Below are 20,074 nucleotides of genomic sequence, written 5' to 3'. Positions count from 1 at the left end.
TGACTCTGATTTTTCCTGTAGAGCCACCAGTAGGTCAAATTTTTCTTTAATATTTTATGATATATTTAAGCAGTGAAATATCTCAACATCTACTACGTGGGATAGAACATAATTTGATTCAGAAATGAGTCCCAGTGATACATCTAAGGCAAACTGTTCTCATCCCAACTCGTCACATGCGACCTTTGCCTCACTTGACAATGCACTGGGTAGCTCTGTTCGTCAAGCAGTGACTATGTGTTTAGATTTACACAACGCAACCACTAGGTCAGGTGTAGGAAAAGACCCTTGGTGGGGTTAAAATACCTGGGTTTGTAACGTAATTACAGCAACACGCGAACACATGGGACATTAAACAGATAGTGGTCTTCTGGGTGAAAGTTTATTAAGTTAAGTTCACTGTTTATTTGACTCGTCCCCCACCATGAATTCCTCCCTATGCACTCCTCTCTTCCGGAGCACTTGCTCTGAGCAGGTGGGTTTACCATTTGAAGTACAGTGCGTTTCATACAGATGCTTAAGGTTGCCTTGTGCGTCAGTATAAAACAAAGGGCAACGATAGAACGGCAGCATTTGATGCCCTTGGAATGAAAATGGGCTGTCTGACAACATCAGGGGGTCTGGTGAAGTCAGGGTAAAGTAAATAGAGGTCAAGTCTGGTCTCCATGCATGTCTGTCTCATGACTGAAGGATGACAGAAAACTTCATTCCTGAACCTAGAAGTCTATATAAACAAATGGCTGGGTATGGGTGTGTTTCTCTACACTGGAGGTGGACTGACTGAACAATACACCATACACCATATCAGCATTAAAAACCAACGTCAGAACTTACCTGTTTAAGCTGGCCTACTCACTGTAATGATCATTGTCCTGTGCATTTTCCTTTGATCCCTACAGTGTTACACATGAATGGATGGATACAATGAAAATTGTATGAATGTGTTGTTGTACTTGTCATGTTTTGCTGTTTTTCTTTCCCTATGCATTGTAAGGCTGCCTTGGGTGTCATGTAAAGCCCTAGAATAGAATGTATTATTATTGTTATTTTATTTAGTTCAGGTTGGAGCTGAACCTCTACACCAGCTGTAATGCTGGGGTATAGGTTCTGGCTACAGGCTTGGTATTGTTTGTAGTGCACAAATGCCTGTTTTATGTTCCACAAAAAAAAGAAAGCATGGAATGTAATTTCCTTTCAACTCAGTGGCTTTCCCACACTCTTTCATCTATTTCTAGTTTGCTTCTCTGGTTTCCAACTTAGAGCTCTTTTGTGGTTTGCCAAGAGAAAGCAGCAATGAAGAGAGCATGTAAACTGCAGTCCTCGGCCCAAGGCCCTTTGTATAACCCACGGGGAGAATGATAAGCACATGACAGGGACTAGAGGAAGTTTTCTGAAGTCATGTGCTGCAAGGTTTTATCCGTCTGCTTTTTTCGCAACACTAGTTTGTGTGTTTTTTATTTAGCTAGTCAGTGGGTTAATCAATCATTTGCCGTTTTATTTTTTTTATTTTTCACATGATTATATCAATTGAGATTAGCATTCAGTTTAATGCACCGGGAATATATACACCAGTGACCATCATATTCATTTAAAGGCTCAGTAGGCAGCTTATATTTGGCAGTATTAGGCAAAAACTTCCATAATAGCCTTGGGGATAATGTACAGTAACTGAAGTGATGTGAGAGAAGATCAGACCTCTGCGTCTCTCTTACGCTCTGTTTTCAGCCTGCAAAGAATCTACCCCGGGACGGAAGACTTTGACCGATCACAGAGCAGCTGAGAGAGTGAGCCCTGTGATTGGCTGCTCTACTAAAGATTGCGATTCCACGGTTGGAAACATCTACGTGCAGTGCAAAACAATATAAAAAGAGGATTTGTCAAAAAGGGAGTCTGAAAGTCTGAAAGAGCGTCTGACAACAAACAACAAACACAATAAAATGTGTATAAATATCGGCGTTTCAAAGATGGAGAGAAGTTCAGAATAACATTTGTTTGAACTTGGACTCGGAGCTCGCTGTTCTTCTCTTGGACAGGTAAACTGCTAAATTATTTTTCCTCCAACAACGGTTTTGTGGGCTGATTTACCATATAAACAGCCTCGTCACAGCGGCTAACCATATTGTATTGTCGGAGGTTGTTAATTCGTTAGCCTCCTTCTAATCGTAGCCAAAGGCATACGGCTGCTATTAATACAAGAACAGGTTTATGTTGCTGCATTAGAGTCCCCGAATCATACTATTTCACCTCAATCTTCACATACCTACAAGTTTACCAAGAGTGACTGTAAATTCCCTTCTATAATTCTAACAATCGCAATCATGCTGTGTATTTGATATTGTTGTGAAAGCCTTTTATTGTTAAACTATAATTACAAACCTATAAAAATGAAAGATCAATTATTAATTTTGAAATGACACCGGTACACTTCCCCATAAAATCCAGTGAATAACTCAGATGCTGGTTATTTGAATAGGGAGGTAAACCAAAGTTAAGTACAGCTCAGGAGAATTCTTGCATGACTGAAATCAATGCTGCCGTGTAAGTTATTGGTGATCATAGATCTCAATGTAATCATATTGCTAAAATGGAAATCTTTGAGAAATTATATTTAGATGTATTGCCTCTGTCACTGCAGTCATGCCAATGTGTGCCAGCATATTAAATCAGTATAAAGAGAGTACATATCGGTTCAAACTAACCCCCAGGAGATTGTCCCTGCTGTGGCCCCTGTTATGAATGGCTACCATAGAGTGTTTTTTTTGCTGACAAAAGCCCTGGGTGCATAATCATTCACATTCTACCTTCAGACTGTAGGTGACAGCCTGTATGTTATGCAGTCGATGATGTGCCTAAAGGCATGGAGAAACTGCATACAAAAATGCAATAAAAGGCATACTATTCTGTAAATGCATATACAGAATACTCACATTAAGAAACAAACACCTATATGTTTAAAACATCTTCCTAGTCCTGGAAAAAGCATCAACACTGAGTCTTCACTGTCCTGAAGTTATCAAATTGCACCATTATTTACTGTGTCCACAAATGTCAAAAGAACATCAGCCTACGCAACCAAGGGCACTGGGACCGTTTTATTGTACATGCCGGTTAAAAAAAAAAAAAGACCATTTATATGCACAACACAGTGTTCTGTTAGCCTGATCACAGAGATCCCTTGCTGTTTCCCGACCTGCACGCAAGCCATCACACTGTGATTTCACCTAGTTTGTGATCTCTCTATTTGGTGCTTCTTATCTCATCTGACATCTTGTGACATCTACAAAACGTGTACAAAAGATGATTAATATTTCAAAACCAATAACATAAAAACATATGATATATAATTTGTGTGTATGGTTCATGAGTGAAAACCTTTTTTTTTTTGAAGTAGGGTTGTATGAAGTACTTCCATAGATGCTGGCCACAGTTTGGAGAAAGGAACACAGTCCTGGCACGGAAACTAAGCAATGTACTGCTGTGGATGGGGGCAGCAGAAAAAACACATTTTAACCACATAAAAAACTTTGTATTGGTTCATGTGAACGCTATATTTAGAGGAAAATAAAATGAATGATTATGGCATCAATGATGAAATGCCATTCACTGTGGACACAAGAGGATACCTTTATGAGCCAGAGTATACAGAAGAAGAACTTTTGCAATGGTAGACTGAGCAGGCGTAGGAATATGGATGTTGACGTTGAGAAAATGTAGGGTCAAAGAAAAGGGCTGTCTGTTGCAAGGTAAAGCAGTGAAATTATTCAAAATAAAGCGTACACATACACTGACGTAGATTTTTGTGTGTGTGTTTTGCTGCTGCCTCAGTCCACAGCAACACATTGCTTAGCTTCTGTGCGACGACTCCTGTCTGCTTCTCCAAACGTAGGGCTTAAATACACTGACTATGGAAAGGTACCTCATACAACCCCACTTCAAAAATCAAAACTATCCCTTTAAGATGAGCCTTTTTGTCATTATTTTTGCTGCACTTTGGTGAGTGGAGATTATTCGTGATTTTATGACCATTACTGACAACTGCATTGTGCCAAATGGCTACAGTTACAATACAGGGGAGAAAGTGATGAATGAGTGATCGTACACTAAATGAAATTCTCAGCTTAAAACTGGCAATTTCACAGAAATTAGTAGCCATTATAAGGCCCATCATGTATACAGCAGGTTTTTGTACAACACCAGGAACAGCAACATAAGAGTAATCATTGTCACCTTAGTGCCACAATGCCCACTGAAAAATTATACTGCAATCACATGTATTTAGTCTAACAAATAATAAGTAGTAGGTAATTGTACTCCATTTATGTTTAAGTCAAAACGAGTAGCATTAAGCAATAAGCAAGCATAAAGGCATCTTCTGCTTGATATCTTACACTTTTCCCATTATTGAAGTTTCTATCAAACTATAAAAAATGGCACTATTATTTCTGTTTTTCCCATTTCACGCATTTGAGCTAGACAGAGATGAGAGAGTGAGAACAATACAATACAAATCTTCTCTAAAACTGTGAATGCACCATGAGCCAAACCATCAATCAATACGACTTACATCTGCAGAGTCAGACAGCAGGTGCTTCTGAAGAGAGCTCGCCTCCCTAACGAACCTTCTCTTAGTCCCGAGCCGGTCTGCCAAGTTGCCCATGATGACTCTGTGATGACCCTGATGCACTCCACTGGTCAGTAATCTCATACAGGGTTTCTCTCTCCGTTTTCTGTGTTAGTCATTTACCTGCACAAAGCTTTCTTGCTTTCTCTCTTCCTGCGTCACTGAACCACACACATGGTTCAGAACCCCCCCCCCCCCAACACACTTTTCTTGCATGCAAAAATCTGGGTTAGATCAGTTCTGTTTTGAGCAAGTGCTAAAATAGGATGACCTCCAGCATGGAAGAGAAGGGCAGGAGCAGACAAAAGGAGGAGCCGACTGTGACAGTGTCTCAGAGATGGAAAGCTTAAGATGAGGAGACTGAAGTTGTATAATTGCTCACAACTTCGTTAGAGTTTTTCTTCTGCAGCATGAAAGTTCGATCTTACCTCAATCTATGACTAATCTATATCTAACTCCATTCTATATATCTTTAAAGTAGCATATACAAAATTCACAGACAATATATATTTCAAGAATGTGTTGTCTCCATCAAAAAAGCACAAAAAAAATCTGCAAAAATCCTGACTAAACTGACATGGATGATATATGATGTAGAAGATACAATGCTTCCCTATGATTAAGAGAACTAGTGGAGAGGGCTATTGCATGAGTGAGTCATCCTGGGAAAGTTGTACAGTATGTAGTGTTATGTAGGATTTGCATTTGTTGCTATGTTAGCCCTTGTGAATCAGTGCAAATTTCCAATTTTTGGTCCACATTGATCCCTGTTAATGTCTGCATCTGTGCATTAGATATGCATGTGTGTTGTGAATGTTGTGAATGTTGTAAACAAATGGCTGGGTAACAGGAACATATTATGCACATTTTCACTTTCATACTTATATTTTAGGTTTCTAAAACAACTTAACATACTTTAAGTAAAAAACAAGACAAAAACACATTATTTTTCTCATACTGTCAATATACCTTTGTTCACCCTCTATCTGAAATTACAACATTTTTGGTCAGCGTTTCCCAGTCTTCTGATTACGTGTCACTGCACCGTCATTGCAGCCGGGGAATGACTAAAAGAGCACTGTAGCAGCACTTTCTACCTATGAATAGTATAGCAGTGACATCACAACTGTACAGAAGTCCTGACAGCTCATTTAAAGGCACAGTTTCTGAATACAGGCTGCATATATTTCTCTGCATGACCTGCTGTTTAATCCCAAAAAAAAATGGAAATCTCACTTTTTACAATATGGGACCTTTAACTTGGAGATATAAGAAAAAGCCAAAGCAAAACAATCAATAATATAAATGAGTCTATCACACATTTTCCATTTCAGTAAACACAAACAACCACACACACACACGCACGCACACACGCACGCACACACGCACGCACACACGCACGCACACACGCACACATGCACAGACATACACAAACACATACACACACAGCGAGGGTTCAGGGTCACTCAAGCATTTTAAACATGTCTTCATCTCGACTGTCCTTTTCCTTTCTCCTCTCTTTCATCCCTCTCTCATCCACATTACTAATTCCTCCTATCTTCAAACAACAGTGTGCCCTGTCAGCAGGACCAGAAGGTCAACCACTCTGTAAAGAACCTGTCATCACTTAAAGATAAATGAGCACTGATGCACTTTAGCAGCTGCTTTAAGTGTACCTGAATTACAGAGAGTACCTTCATTGATTATTTGAAAACCTATCAGCATATTTTTAAACTATATAGCATAATAGATGATATGATATTATAGATATAAAAGTAAGACAGCGCAGTAAATAGAAAACTGTAAAAGCTACAGTACGAGTGAATAAGATGCAGAATTTCATTGTGGCTATTGTTTGCTCCCTGAGGTATGAAATTAACTGCTGACAGGTGTATCAACTATAATAGATTACTGCATGTTCTGTGTGTGTGTGTGTGTGTGTGTGTGTGTGTGTGTGTGTGTGTGTGTGTGTGTGTGTGTGTGGGAGGGGGGGGATCCAACAGGACGGGCAGGAAACAAACACACACACACACAATCTGCTGTTTCTCTGTGTATGTTCTTGTACAAGTTTGTGATTTTGGGAGCATCCTTGCCAGGATGCCTCAGCTGACTGTTTTGCTAGAGAAGCAATAAGTCCTTTCAGGCCTAACGTGTCAAACTGTCAGTGGTCCCTTCTGCTATGAGTGTAATCTGCTAACTCTGAGAATTATTTGTTCCTGTATGGCTTTTATGCTACCAGGAACAATTAGCTTCCCAGAGAAAACAAACGTAATTATTATACAATATAAACAATTCTATAAGTAAGAGCACACAGGAAGAAATATGATAACATGATAAAAGCTACTCCATACAACCAACTATTCTAGCAGAGCTTTTATTGAGTCGCATAAAATCCCGAATCTGCCTTTTACTCACTCAAACTCTCCCTTTCTCTCCCTTGCTTTCTTACATAAGAGTTTCTATTTATATATGTTGCCTAATTAGTTGGCTGAATAATGTTGAAGCCTTTTCTTCCTCTTTTCCAGCCTGACGGGACGGATATCAGGCCTCTCTCATTCTGTCTAGTTTCTGTTTTTAAAAAAAGATCCTTTAAAAGATTCATAAGCTGCTAATGAGGTTATGCAGTACATTTCAAAGCAAAAAGTAGTGTGACAATATGTGTGTGTGTGTGTGTGTGTGTGTGTGTGTGTGTGTGTGTGTGTGTGTGTGTGTGTGTGTGCGTGCGTGTGGGTGTGTGTGTGTGTGCGTGTGGGTGTGTGTGTGTGTGTGTGTGTGTGTGTGTGTGTGTGCGTGTGTGCGTGCGTGTGTGCGTGCGTGCGTGCATGCGTGTGTGTGTGTGTGAGAAGTGCTGAAAAACTTTATAAGATCTTTCATAAGATAATTTCCAAAAGAACAAAAAGAAAGATTGTATTGTTTAATTTGTTCAGGCAAAAAATGTTTGAGCCAAGTTCAACAGATTCAAGAGTTGAGAGTCGTACAGTTCACGGTTATAGCTTTCATTGTTAAGTATCAAGAAGGCTGTGGACTAGAATTTGTCTTTTTCAGAATAAGGGGTGTACAGAGCCACTGTGTGTGTGTGTGTGTGTGTGTGTGTGTGTGTGTGTGTGTGTGTGTGTGTGTGTGTGTGTGTGTGTGTGTGTGTGTGTGTGTGTGTGTGTGTGGGTGTGCGTGCGTGTGTGTGTGTGAGAAGTGCTGAAAAAGTTCATAAGATAATTTCAAAGCAAAAAGTAGTGTGACAATATGTGTGTGTGTGTGTGTGTGTGTGTGTGTGTGTGTGTGTGTGTGTGTGTGTGTGTGTGTGTGTGTGTGCGTGCGCGCGTGCGTGTGAGTGTGTGTGTGTGTGTGTGTGTGTGTGTGTGTGTGCGTGCGTGTGTGTGAGAAGTGCTGAAAAACTTCATAAGATCTTTCATAAGATAATTTCCAAAAGAACAAAAAGAAAGATTGTCTTGTTTAATTTGTTCAGGCAAAAAATGTTTGAGCCAAGTTCAACAGATTCAAGAGTTGAGAGTCGTACAGTTCACCGTTATAGCTTTCATTGTTAAGTATCAAGAGGGCTGTAGACTAGCATTGGTCTTTTCCAGAATTAGGGGTGTACAGAGCCACTCCAAAAGATTGGCAGCAAGCCTATCCGGACATATTTTAATGTATCAATACCACTTCAAATGAAGATAATCAAAATCAAGTGACAGTATAGAATGACACTGAGAGCATTTCACTCCCTGTCAGATTAAAAATGAGTGAATATTTTAAAATGAATCGATCCCTGCCCGGCCACTTTGGACAAAATTAAGTATTGCAGCGACCAAACAATGTTTTATTGCACACATTGACCACTTAAGTGCAATACTTTAATCTTACTGCTCATTCCTGCCATATAGTCATACATATATTTTATCTTATACGCTTTCTCTACACTTAACTTATCTGATTTAATTTTCCGTGAATTGTATTTGACCTGTATTTATATCTCTACTTCATATATATTTAACTAAGAGTTTATTGCTTACTGTTGATTTTTTCACTTTCTATATTTATTTAGCAAAGAGTTTATTGTTTATCTATACCTCCCTTGTGTTTTTTGTAAGCTGCTGGAAACTCAATTTCCTTGCAGGAGTTATCCCAAAGGGATCAATAAATAAGTCTAAGTCTCTAAGTCTATGGGCATGTATAACTATAAGACTGTTGTAATCCTTTCTGTCATTACCCCATGTTTGAATTTAATTTGAATTAAAATGTGTACATTTTAACAACAATTCATGTCTGATGTTCATGTTGTGACTACTCTGTATAGTGGAATACTTGACCAAACGCTACTGAACCCCAATCCTTCCCTTCGCCATCGTGCCACCCAGCCACACATTCTTGTTAGTACATTAACCATAGATCTGCATGGTTATTTCAGCATGCTAACATTGGCAACTTTGCAGCACACCTTGTTTCCCACAAGAATAAATCTGTACGGAGGTGATGATTCTAAGCTCTCCAGAAACAGACCTTAGTGGAAAATGTGATCAGTGTTTCCCATCTTCTACACATTAACAAAATACGGTTAGGAAGGGATGCGAGAATGTGGAAAAAAGCAATGAGTAGAAGGGATGAAAACACGATATGCAGCAACATTTAAAGAGTGATTAAAGCTGCAGTTTCATTCTCTCTCTGCACACTTCTTGAGTTTAAAAAGCAATCAAAGGGGCATGGAGAGCAGCAGTGGAGAGAAAGGGGTAGATAAAGAGATGGGAAGAGGACGATCGGCTACCACCACATGCACAACCTAGAGACCGAAAAACAGCCAAGCAGGCTCCACAAGTATGAAATCCTATCAGGGTATGTCAGGTAACTGTCACATCCTCCTGCTCTGTTTGACATAAGCTGATTGGATTTTTATTTGAATCTAAAAACTATTGTCTGAACACTACAATGATTACAGACAGTGATGTACAATCCCACTGACGTTTTGGGTGATTTCAAAACAAATTATGTCAAGCTGCATTAAAGTAAGGTTTTGAGTCCCAGAAAAATTAAAAAAATTAAAACTGTGATTTCGCAACATGCAGTTGCTCATGCAGTTACTGTGCATTTTTTACATCTTAAACAACATCTCAGCATATTTAAGTCAACAATATAATTTTTCTTTTGCTAAAACCATTTTTCATACGACCAAAGCTGAAACAATATAAACTTCACCAGTGTTGAATCGCTGGTGAACACAGCAATGCAATATTAACTATTATGGCTAACCCCTTTTATCTTAAAATGACAGCCTGAGAGATGTTACAGCAGATGGAAGAAAGGATGACTTATTTTCATTATAACTATAAAAACAAAACAAAATGTAAACAGATAGATGCACCACATTTTAATATATTGATATTGTTTTATACTTTTATCCCTGGGCCGCATAGTTTAGTGTTTTACTTGTGTGAACATGTAACTTATACTATATTTGACAGCCTTAATTACATTGAGGGTTATTTTATGTCTTAATATATTAAATAATTAGGTCAAAGCTCTTAAAAACAAATGCATGTTGTGTATGTGACAGACACAGGTCTGAGATGGAATCAGACAGACACACAGAGAAAAGACATTTTCATTAGAGCTTTCTGCTTATCCTTGCGTATTCCCTGTAATGTCATTTCCACCAGGGTCGATTGCCCCTCTGGCTCACACACGAAACAGGCTGTTCATTTTTCCCTCTTTACTTTCAAACACACACAAGCCTTACTCTTACCTCGGTCATGTGAATAAGGTAGAATCTCAGTTCTTCAGCATAATCTGTAAGACAAAAAACAAAGACTTTTACCCAACCATATTTCCTCTGTTTTATTTTCACTTGCCTCCTTCTTGTACATAAAGCCACATCTTTGATTTCCAGTTACGTTTTTGCAGAAATACTTTTATTGATGGAAGTCTTTTACTTAAGGTCAGCCTTATAGGCATCCACCTATAATTCACTGAAGTAGTGCTCTGTGAGACAGTCCTGTGGGGCTGTAGTCAAGATAAATGGTTTTAATCAAGTGACACACCCTCCGCCTCCACCACACACACAAACACACACACACACACACACACACACACACACACACACACACACACACACACACACACACACACACACACACACACACACACACACACACACACACACACACACACACACACACACACACAGTTGTGTTGTGTGGGCTTATATTACTAAATGAATATATAATTAGTAACTGAGGTTGCCAGTCTGAGGTAGAAAGCACAATGATCAATTTAATCATGTGTTAGATGATATACATCAGTTTGTCATAAATACATATAAGTGAAAGAAAGAGAACTCAGATTCTAGCCACATTCATTGAGGCTGTTGGGGTTGTCAGCCCAATCGTAGTGTTAGGGTCGGGTTAAGATGCCTGTATGCTTCATCAGAAGCGCTCAAAGAACGGTCAAATAGCTATAACTCCCTCCCTGAACACTTTTCCGACATTAGATTAGATTAGTCTGTGTCCGCCTATTTCTGTAACTTTCTGAAGCGGATATTCTGACATTCACACCCTCTTCAGGCTATGATGGCCGGCATTTTACTCTGCCTTAGACTGTGGCAGTTTGGTACAGCTATAAACACTTCATGTCTGATGAGGTCAGGCAACACATTGTACTAAGCACTGTCTTCTGAAAATAACCTGACCCTTATGATTAAAAAATTACTAGTTCCTACAAATGTGTTTGAATGAACTGCTATTCATAGTAAAGAGTATTTCATATGTCTTAAGCCATGTCTGGAGGGGATCTTTCAATCATGACCGTCTGAATCCAGACTCTCCAGCCAGTAAATTTTACCACCCTGGGCTTGACTTCTCAGCATAGTAAAGAAGAATATACTGAGGAACACAAATGCAAACATTAAAGGACTTGTGCCTCTGCAGGAAGAACAGTCTGCATTTTTTTCTTGTATAAAGCGTATGTTTAGAAAACTCCCTCTAGCCTCAAGTCTCTACCTGAATATTGACAGCAGACAGCAGCCTCCACAGGCAGCTCTTTGACCGGTTCCTGTTTCTGTATTTTATCTCCATGAGGACAGATGAACAAAAAGTGTTTCTTTTTATAACCAACAGCAGAGGTCACTGTTGGATATCTTTCTGTGTCCTGTGATACAGCACTGTGTGAGGGGCTTTTTGATGAAGACTTGAATTAAAGAATGGTACTATTCTCTTCCAGTTCCATACTTTTAAAACACACATTTACGTATTTGTTCTGAAAAGCCCTTATCTCTAATGTAAGAAGTATCTGCTAGCAGTGGCCAACTGGTGTGTCAAAGGTGTAGTAAATTCAGTAGTTCCCTGTCAATCAAATTCACTCCCTGTCCCACAGAAGGACAAAAACGTATATTTTGCATAACAATTTGAACTGCTCTGTCAATTTCCTGTAACTATGATGCGATAGTTGACAAAAGGGCTTGATAAGGTCATGTTGATGGCCTGGTGGAAGACATGTTCTTACTTTGTTAAGTACAATGATAATGTTTAGATTGACAGATGGTCATTTTGGTTTTATGTGTGTTTAGTACCGCTTTCAATGTTTCCCACGCTCATCAGCCTAGTATTGGGGTGACAGGAACACAGGAAAGCCCCTGTACTGAACTTGTACTATGTCATTACATGCACTCACTCACACACACACACACACACACACACAGACACACACGTCAAACACACCCTTGCTGAAACAAACACAATCCCCCGGCGCCTCTTTCCTGAGTGACGCTGCTGAAGCGAAATAACAATGACAGGCAGCGGGGAGGAGATGTGTGTCTGTGTGTGTGAGTGTGTGTCCTCTCATGAAACACACAGGCATAGACACGCAAACCCTACTGAATCCCCTCCCTGGTAATCGCACAATGTTTGGGTGAAGGGTGGAGGTCAGAAGTGGCCCAGAGGAGAAAAGCGATGTCTGTGAGGAGGACAGAGCAGCTCGGGCCAACAGGCTTTTTAAAATTTGGGATTCAAAAATATCTGTTCTAGAGTGTTCTAAAAATGTTAATATGTAAAGTAAATGTGGAAGACATTCCTTACAATAACATTTCCTTAAGTATTAGAAATATGGAAAAATATTCATAAATAACCACTTTTTACACAACAAAAACTAAATGAAAAATAACCTATGATGACAAAAAGTTTAAAGACAGGTATTTACATTTTCAGTAAATCAACAACTAAATGATAATGGGAAAGACAAATTAACAATGCAGTCTTATTTATAGACATGCATGCATCAGGGGAATCACACATTGTATATTCATGATTTGAAAAACAGCTTCACCACTGATCTGTCTGTTTGACATTCTGCCCTACTAAGCAGCATCTTATGCGACAATAACATTATGTCTCTGCCAGTAACTTCCGCTGATACTAAGGAGGCTTGAAGGGAAAAAAATAACACATTTCCCCAAACAAGAAACTGAAAAATACACAAAAACAGGCAGGTCTACACATTATTCAAAAAAAAAAAAGACAAAAATGTTTCCCACAACACAATGTCTAGTATGAGTACAAGTGAACTCTGTGCATTTCCCCTGGATATTCTAATTGATTTACTGTAAGATCCAAGCCCCAATCGCATCAACTTCCTGGTTGATCCAACACAGAAGTGCCAAAATATGCAGTTTGCCGAGTGGCCACTATAGGCAGGTTTCATAATAGAGCAATTTCTCCTTGACCCCCATGTTAAATAGGCCGTTTACAAAGCATAATTAAACCTATTTAAGGTGTGTATGTTTATGTCATTTCTCCATGACAACATTGAGGGTGGATTGTTCTTTTGTACTAGGCTAGTTTTTATTTTATTGGAGGTTAAAGCGTATGAATAATCGGGGGCCCGGTCTCTTGAGTGACAGCTAGCCCCTGGCCTTGACTTCGCCTTGGAAGTATGCATCAGCCAGATGGACGTAGCTCCCTCGACCCAACGTAAACCATCACTGCCCTTTTATAGTAAGAGGAAATTAGGCGGAGTCGAAGTCTGACAAGATGGCAACTCCAGTAGGCGAGTACTACTGGATCAAGTTGAGAGAAAGAACCTCGACGGAGTTGCTGCGTCCATTTTTTATACAGTCTGTGGTAAGAACATCTGTTTCTCCACCTACAGGAATGATGATATTGGGCTCTGGCACATGTATCTCCTGCAATGCTGTAGACGGGAGATGCTATGTAAGGGTACACTGACACCTATAAGGGGATTTATCTATTGAGGGTCAGGACCAGCCCCCCTTCTGAAAGAATCAGTGACTTAACTCATCTACATTGATGAAATCAGCTAAATAATTAGCTATGACATTGAAAAATGTTTACACAACACTAAGCTATGCTTACACAACAAACTCAACCCTGGACTCCTCTCTCTAATTGTCACTCACTTCTACCTCTTGTGAAATTTCAGAGCAAGACTTCTCCATGAGATAGACTTAGATAGACACAATAACGAACAGACTGAATCAAGCAAAATTAAAAATTAATTCTTGATAGGGTCCTCCCAATAATGCTGTCAGACACTTTTAATAACAATCTGAGCCTGTCAGTTGCAAAAAAAACAAGCACATTTAGTGGGCACAAATTGACGGCGATGACATTGCAGCCCGCTTCGCAGCTGCCGAGCTGCAGAGCTCTTGCTCAATACTGAACCAATTTATAAAAACAATTGTCCCCATAAGCCACTAAGGCAACAAAAACAAGGGAAATTAGGATCCAGGTTGACAAATAAAGAACTTCATTTATAATTTCCAGTCAGAGCCACAGTTGTCTCCCCCACTGACTCTGAAAGCTATGCTGCCATTAAAGTCATTATTCTGTGGAACAGAATTGATAATCTCCTCTCAATAATATCCCTTTAACACCTGTTATCCTGCTAAATCATCCCCATAATCCTGACACTACTACCCTGTTACATCATATTTACTCACTCAGCTTTTGATATTCTTGCACCACACATTTTAGGACTTGTTTTGTAGTTTATATCCTGCTCAGAATAATAATCAACCGACCTCACACCCAATATGACAGTCAGCTGGAGAAGAGAGTGATTCGCTCTTATCAATTTTTAGCATTATGGGTCTCAGTTTAAATCCTCTACTCTGGCCCTGTCCCAAGTATGACTCCAAACTTTGCCCCTGACTCCGCCCATCACTCTAAACACAGATATTTAGAGTGAGCCTATTTATTTGACTTGCCCAGGCTGTGTGCTGCCCTCATGGCCAAGCTATTCTCCCCATATTGCTAGAGGAGATGGCTGTTTACAACAGCAATGCAACAGGAACTTGGGCAGTCTTTCCCTAAATATCCTCTGGTGTAACTGAAAATATAATAATGTTATCTCAATACTGTATTTTTATTTCTAGTTGTGCAATTTGTTTTAGTGCTACATTATCCTTTTTATTATATGTTGAACTGCAAAAAAATGTATGGAGATATATTTACATATCGCAATTTTTGGACTTTTATGCAGTACAATATAATTTTAAATCACCTCAACATATCTGGCATCTCAGAAAAACACAATTTCACGAAGTTTGGTGACAGGTACAACAAAAGTGTACTTACCATCCTGAAGCCTCAGCTGTCTGAGAAACAAGGGACTCTGAAGGACATTACACCTGCCTGGCTCATCTTCTCTTGTCACCAGCATCAGGTCACTGTAGACAAACACTGTAACCTACAAGATCGAGAAGAGGGGCAGAGATGGAGGGAAAAAAGAGAGAGAGAGAGAGAATTTCATACTTCTGATATGGTCTCACCACAACTTTACACCTTAAAGTATCATGTCACAAACACATGCAATCCCATCAGAAACACATAACATCACTTAACCCTCAGCACGTCCCGTACAAGGCTTTCCCCACAACTCATGGCTTACATAATTATTGCTAATTATACATATACTGTACATCTAGTCACATCTTGCTCTTTAACCTGTTGAATGTAAATCCTGTGCACTGACCTATTCATAAAAATTGTGTCTTACAAAAATGCAAAAGCTACCTGACATAAGTAAAAACTAATATAATTTTTGATCAAAATTTGGAATTCATCACTTTAGTTTTGATGCTTGTGCTATTTTGCTTAATAAAGTTATAAACATAAAAATCAGTATTGAATCACTGTAAGTCTCATATAAGGTCAGCTTCACATACATACTTTACAGACATGTCTAAAATACGGCCCTGTGTCTACAGAAAAATATATTGTTATACATGTCTGCCTTGTTAATGCCTCAAGGCATTCAATGGATCTTTCACAATATTACTGTGAAACCACAAATGCAGTCCATTCTACTGTCATTACAGACAATACATTTCATTTCTAGATGAATTATGTCGCAATAGCTGGCTGTAAAAATAAAACTTGAATTTTGATAATTTATTGTAATGCTGGTCTGCTAAGCCTACTCTGAGAGAGTCACAGAAATAGTTATCGGTGATTGTTCAAGCCCATGACCGGCTTCATGCTTCCACAGTGGTTAAGTGAGAAAAGATAAACCAGTGAAGCATTGTAATGAATAGTAATGCAGGAAGGAACAGAGCATGAAGAATAAATTCAAATATGCAGATGATAAAAAATAAAAAATAAATAAAAAGATATATGAATGAAAGTAGCTTCTGCAAGTTTGGCACACAACAGGTCCACAGGGTAATGCATGTTTCAAGACAATGTTTTTGCTTTGGTAGCTTCCTCTGAAGGATGAGATGAGCAGAGAGGGTATTTCACATGTAGCCAGTATGTGGTGAGAGGGTTTGTGTGTGTGTGTGTGTGTGTGTGTGTGTGTGTGTGTGTGTGTGTGTGTGTGTGTGTGTGTGTGTGTGTGTGTGTGTGTGTGTGTGTGTGTGTGTGTGTGTGTGTGTGTGTGTGTGTGTGTGTGTGTGTGTGTGTGTGTGTGTGTGTGTGTGTGTGTGTGTGTGTATGGGTAAGGTTTGAGTGGGTGAAAGAGGATGTCAGTAAGAGTCAAGAACAAGGACAAGGCTAACTAGAGGAGAGCAGCAAAGAGAAACAAATGCTTTACACACATCAAATGTTGCACAAATACTTGAAGTTCTCAGGCTCATAAAACACCAATGTATGCTATGTGATTGATTTGCTTCGTGTCATGCACTCAAAGTGCCCAACCCTCATGATGGGTTTACAAGTTTTTGTTGCACTGTTCAATATTTAATTTTCTTACAAAATTACTGGTTATTTTACAGCTCAGGCTTCAACTCAATATTCTGCCTCCTCTGCCAAGCTTGGCAAATAAAATCTGCTATAATGCTCCCTTCCTGAAGCAGAGCTTTTGTTTTACATAATCACATAAATGGAAGTCATTTTTTTTAAAAGTGCATCCTCGTAAAGAGGCCAGTAAAGCAAAAAAAAATGAACCTTATTCTCAGTTTGACCTATGCTATATGACTTGAAAGTATAATTAGAAGTTTTTATACGTTTAAACTAATTGAATGCTTAATTATTGGTCACTAAAGAATAATCAATGTATTATGCTTATGTTAATATAAGTAACTATCCTTCAGGACATGTTTTGTTCTTTTTTAAGTGTTCATACAACTTAATCCACTTAAATCTATCATGACCAAATGTCTTATGACTTACTATTACTGAATCCACTAAAAGTCAATTCTGTCCAAATGTCACTTTGAATTAAATCAAGTGCAGTAATTTAGTTATTATTTGTGTTCCGATATTATAATTTAAGTGGTAGATGTTTGTGTGAACAATGGAGTTGATGTGTTTGCCTTCCGGGTAGAGATGAGAAACTCTGGTGCGTTAAGAGTAAAAGCTGGAACAATAGTGACGGATCATTAAAAACAGACCGTATAAAGCAGTGGAGAGAAACTCCCTCCTGACAAACACTGGCTGTTAAATATTTGTTTTATGACTGACCTCAAAGAGAGGCCAGATTACCTTCCATGCCAGCAGTCACTGCACTTCACTGCACCACACAGCAAGATTATATGACAGGGCAAATTAAAGAACTGCAGAAAGCACTTAACTCATTAAAATAATACTTTTCCCTGTCTAAATACACACAGACTTTGACACACTTGAAGACCACATACTGCATTATGAGTGAATTCATAGTGAATTATAATGTATTAATGCTTTATGACTACACTCACAATACTTTCTGATGCACTATATCAACAGTCAAAAAATAAAGATGGGACTTAAAATGAAGAAGAAGAAGAAGAAGAAGAAGAAGAAGAAGAAGAAGAAGAAGAAGAAGAAGAAGAAGAAGAAGAAGAAGAAGAAGAAGAAGAAGAAGAAGAAGAAGAAGAAGAAGAAGAAGAATTCCTTTATTAATCCCGCAAGGGGAAGTTCAGTTTATGATTTTTAAATGTTTTATGGATGCTCTTGACTAGTTATAAACTATAGGTTGATTTATGGAGATTATAATACATTATAAGTACATCTACTCACCTAACACACCTCAACATTCAAATGAAGTAAAGACTCATAGTATGCTATACTATTCCATGCAGTATCACAGATGTATGTGTCAGGTAAAGTGTCAGGTATGCATATTGATGCATATATAATAATGCATGCTTCATCAAAACATTTCATTGTTGGTGGTAAGTAAATGTGGATGCATTTAAAAGAATATATGCTGTATAATAAGTGATTATTATTTAAGATGCCAAAATGTTACAAACCATGTTGATAAAAAAGTAAAATTTGTCTGCTTTAGGAATCGATCCTTGTGTTATAAAACACCATAGACATGTCAGACAGGAAACAAATGTCTTCAAATGTCAGAAACATAGCCACCAGTCATTCACCTAGAGCTATTATTTTTTAGGTTTTTGTCTGAATGTTATGTCTATCTTTTATTCGTGATTAATTCCTCTGCCAAAACACAAAAACTTGCATCACAAGTTTGTCTTTTACAGTACCTGCACGTTTATCAAGGTAATGCAAATATTTGTTAAGTACATACTGGTAGAATAAGGTGGCAGTAGCTAATATTTACTTGAGATACTGTTCGAAGTGAACATTTATGATATCATTACTTAGGTGATATTACATTACTGGACCTGCTTCTGGAATAAGGAAGAATAATTTTTAACCTGAAAAGCCCATAAAACATTCAGAGTTTTTCTGACACATACACATACATTAAATAATATGTTACAGAATACATATTTATATTTAACATGTCTAAAGAATGATTACTCTTACTTTTGATACAATTGTATTAAATATGTTCCACTTCTACTTGTATAAGATACCTTTATGAGTATCATTGTAAGTGAGCGTAAATATTGTGAAAGGATCATTGATATATACTAGATATATAATAGATAGGTTTTTTTATATATAAAATATAATTTCTTGCTCAGTCAAACCTTTGGCTCTCTTCTGTTTTAACAATCATTAACTTTCCTTGACTCATGTCGGTCTCATTGTTAAATTCTTTAGAGATGTTCAGAAATCTAATCTCCCATTCCTCCTCTCAGGATGCCACTCTATACAGTACTTTCCCCTTTCCATATGCATATATAACTCCAAAACACACGATTTGATGTAAGATGCGCAATGGGGCTATGGACTGTCACTTGCAGTTTGGTGCAAACAAACAAACCAAAGAACTGGTTGTGACAAACCAACAAAATGTTTGTCTCCTGCAATCTTAGGAATCAAATTATAAAACACTTTGAAAGAGTAGAGCGAAAAGAGCATTTCCTCTTTCCTCAGATCAACAAGATCCAATCCTGTCTTCTACGTACCATTGTACAGCTTTTGGGTTTTCTACAAATTAGTTTTAGATCATATCGAGCATGAAGACTTGGTCAACAGTGTGCAGAATAGTAAGTTGCAGTAGGTCCTACAGGACGGAGCTTTTTACACAAAGCCAACGCCTGGCAAACACACTATGGGATTTTTTTTTTTCAGTACTTAAATGACTGTGCATATTCTTATAGCACACGCATAGACACTAGCCACAATGCCAAATCAGGCCAGGTGCGGGGGCTCCAAGTGTGTGTGTGTGTGTATGTGTGTGTGTGTGTGTGGGGGGGGGGGGGGGTTGTTTCTTTTCTCATCTTTGAGTGATTTTGATCTCGACTACAACCTGTAAAGGTTTATGAAAGAATTTTGCACAGTTATCGGGCCAGGGCCATAAAGTAGGGGGCCCCCTCCTTAATTCTGGGCCTGCTTGCTCAGATAACACCCATTTTCAAATACATTTGGATCACTACTACAAACCTGTAAAGGGTTTGTAGTAGTGTAGTAGTAAAAGGGCCATAAAACGTTGTGACCAAGGCTCCCTACGAATGACCCATCTACTTCCAGCTGCTTTGCTCTAATCACACCTATTTTCGAAATCTACCTGCATTTTGGTCTAAACTACATGTAAAGTTTCGTGACAGTATCTTGCACAGTTGTGAAGCTATTGGGTTGATCAATTCTGGCTGCAGATAGACAGACAGACAGA

The 20,074-nt window shown here is 38.6% G+C and overlaps 1 protein-coding gene across 4 annotated transcripts in view; it reads right to left on the bottom strand.

Moving 5' to 3' along the window:
- The window catches only part of rgs3a (regulator of G protein signaling 3a), a gene marked incomplete at its 5' end in the record, with an annotated part of 139,828 nt that overhangs the window by 70,302 nt on the left and 49,452 nt on the right, over positions 1-20,074 (bottom strand). For all 4 annotated transcript variants that reach the window (XM_083929284.1, XM_083929285.1, XM_083929287.1 and 1 more), the window contains 2 exons: positions 10,353-10,396; positions 15,196-15,307. In XM_083929284.1, the coding sequence (XP_083785410.1) occupies positions 10,353-10,396; positions 15,196-15,307 (156 nt within the window). The remainder of the gene's footprint in view (positions 1-10,352; positions 10,397-15,195; positions 15,308-20,074) is intronic.

This window comes from Echiichthys vipera (assembly GCF_963691815.1).
Source record: "Echiichthys vipera genome assembly, chromosome: 16".
NCBI classification, from domain to species: domain Eukaryota; kingdom Metazoa; phylum Chordata; class Actinopteri; order Perciformes; family Trachinidae; genus Echiichthys; species Echiichthys vipera.
This window is presented reverse-complemented; position numbering and strand designations above follow the sequence as displayed.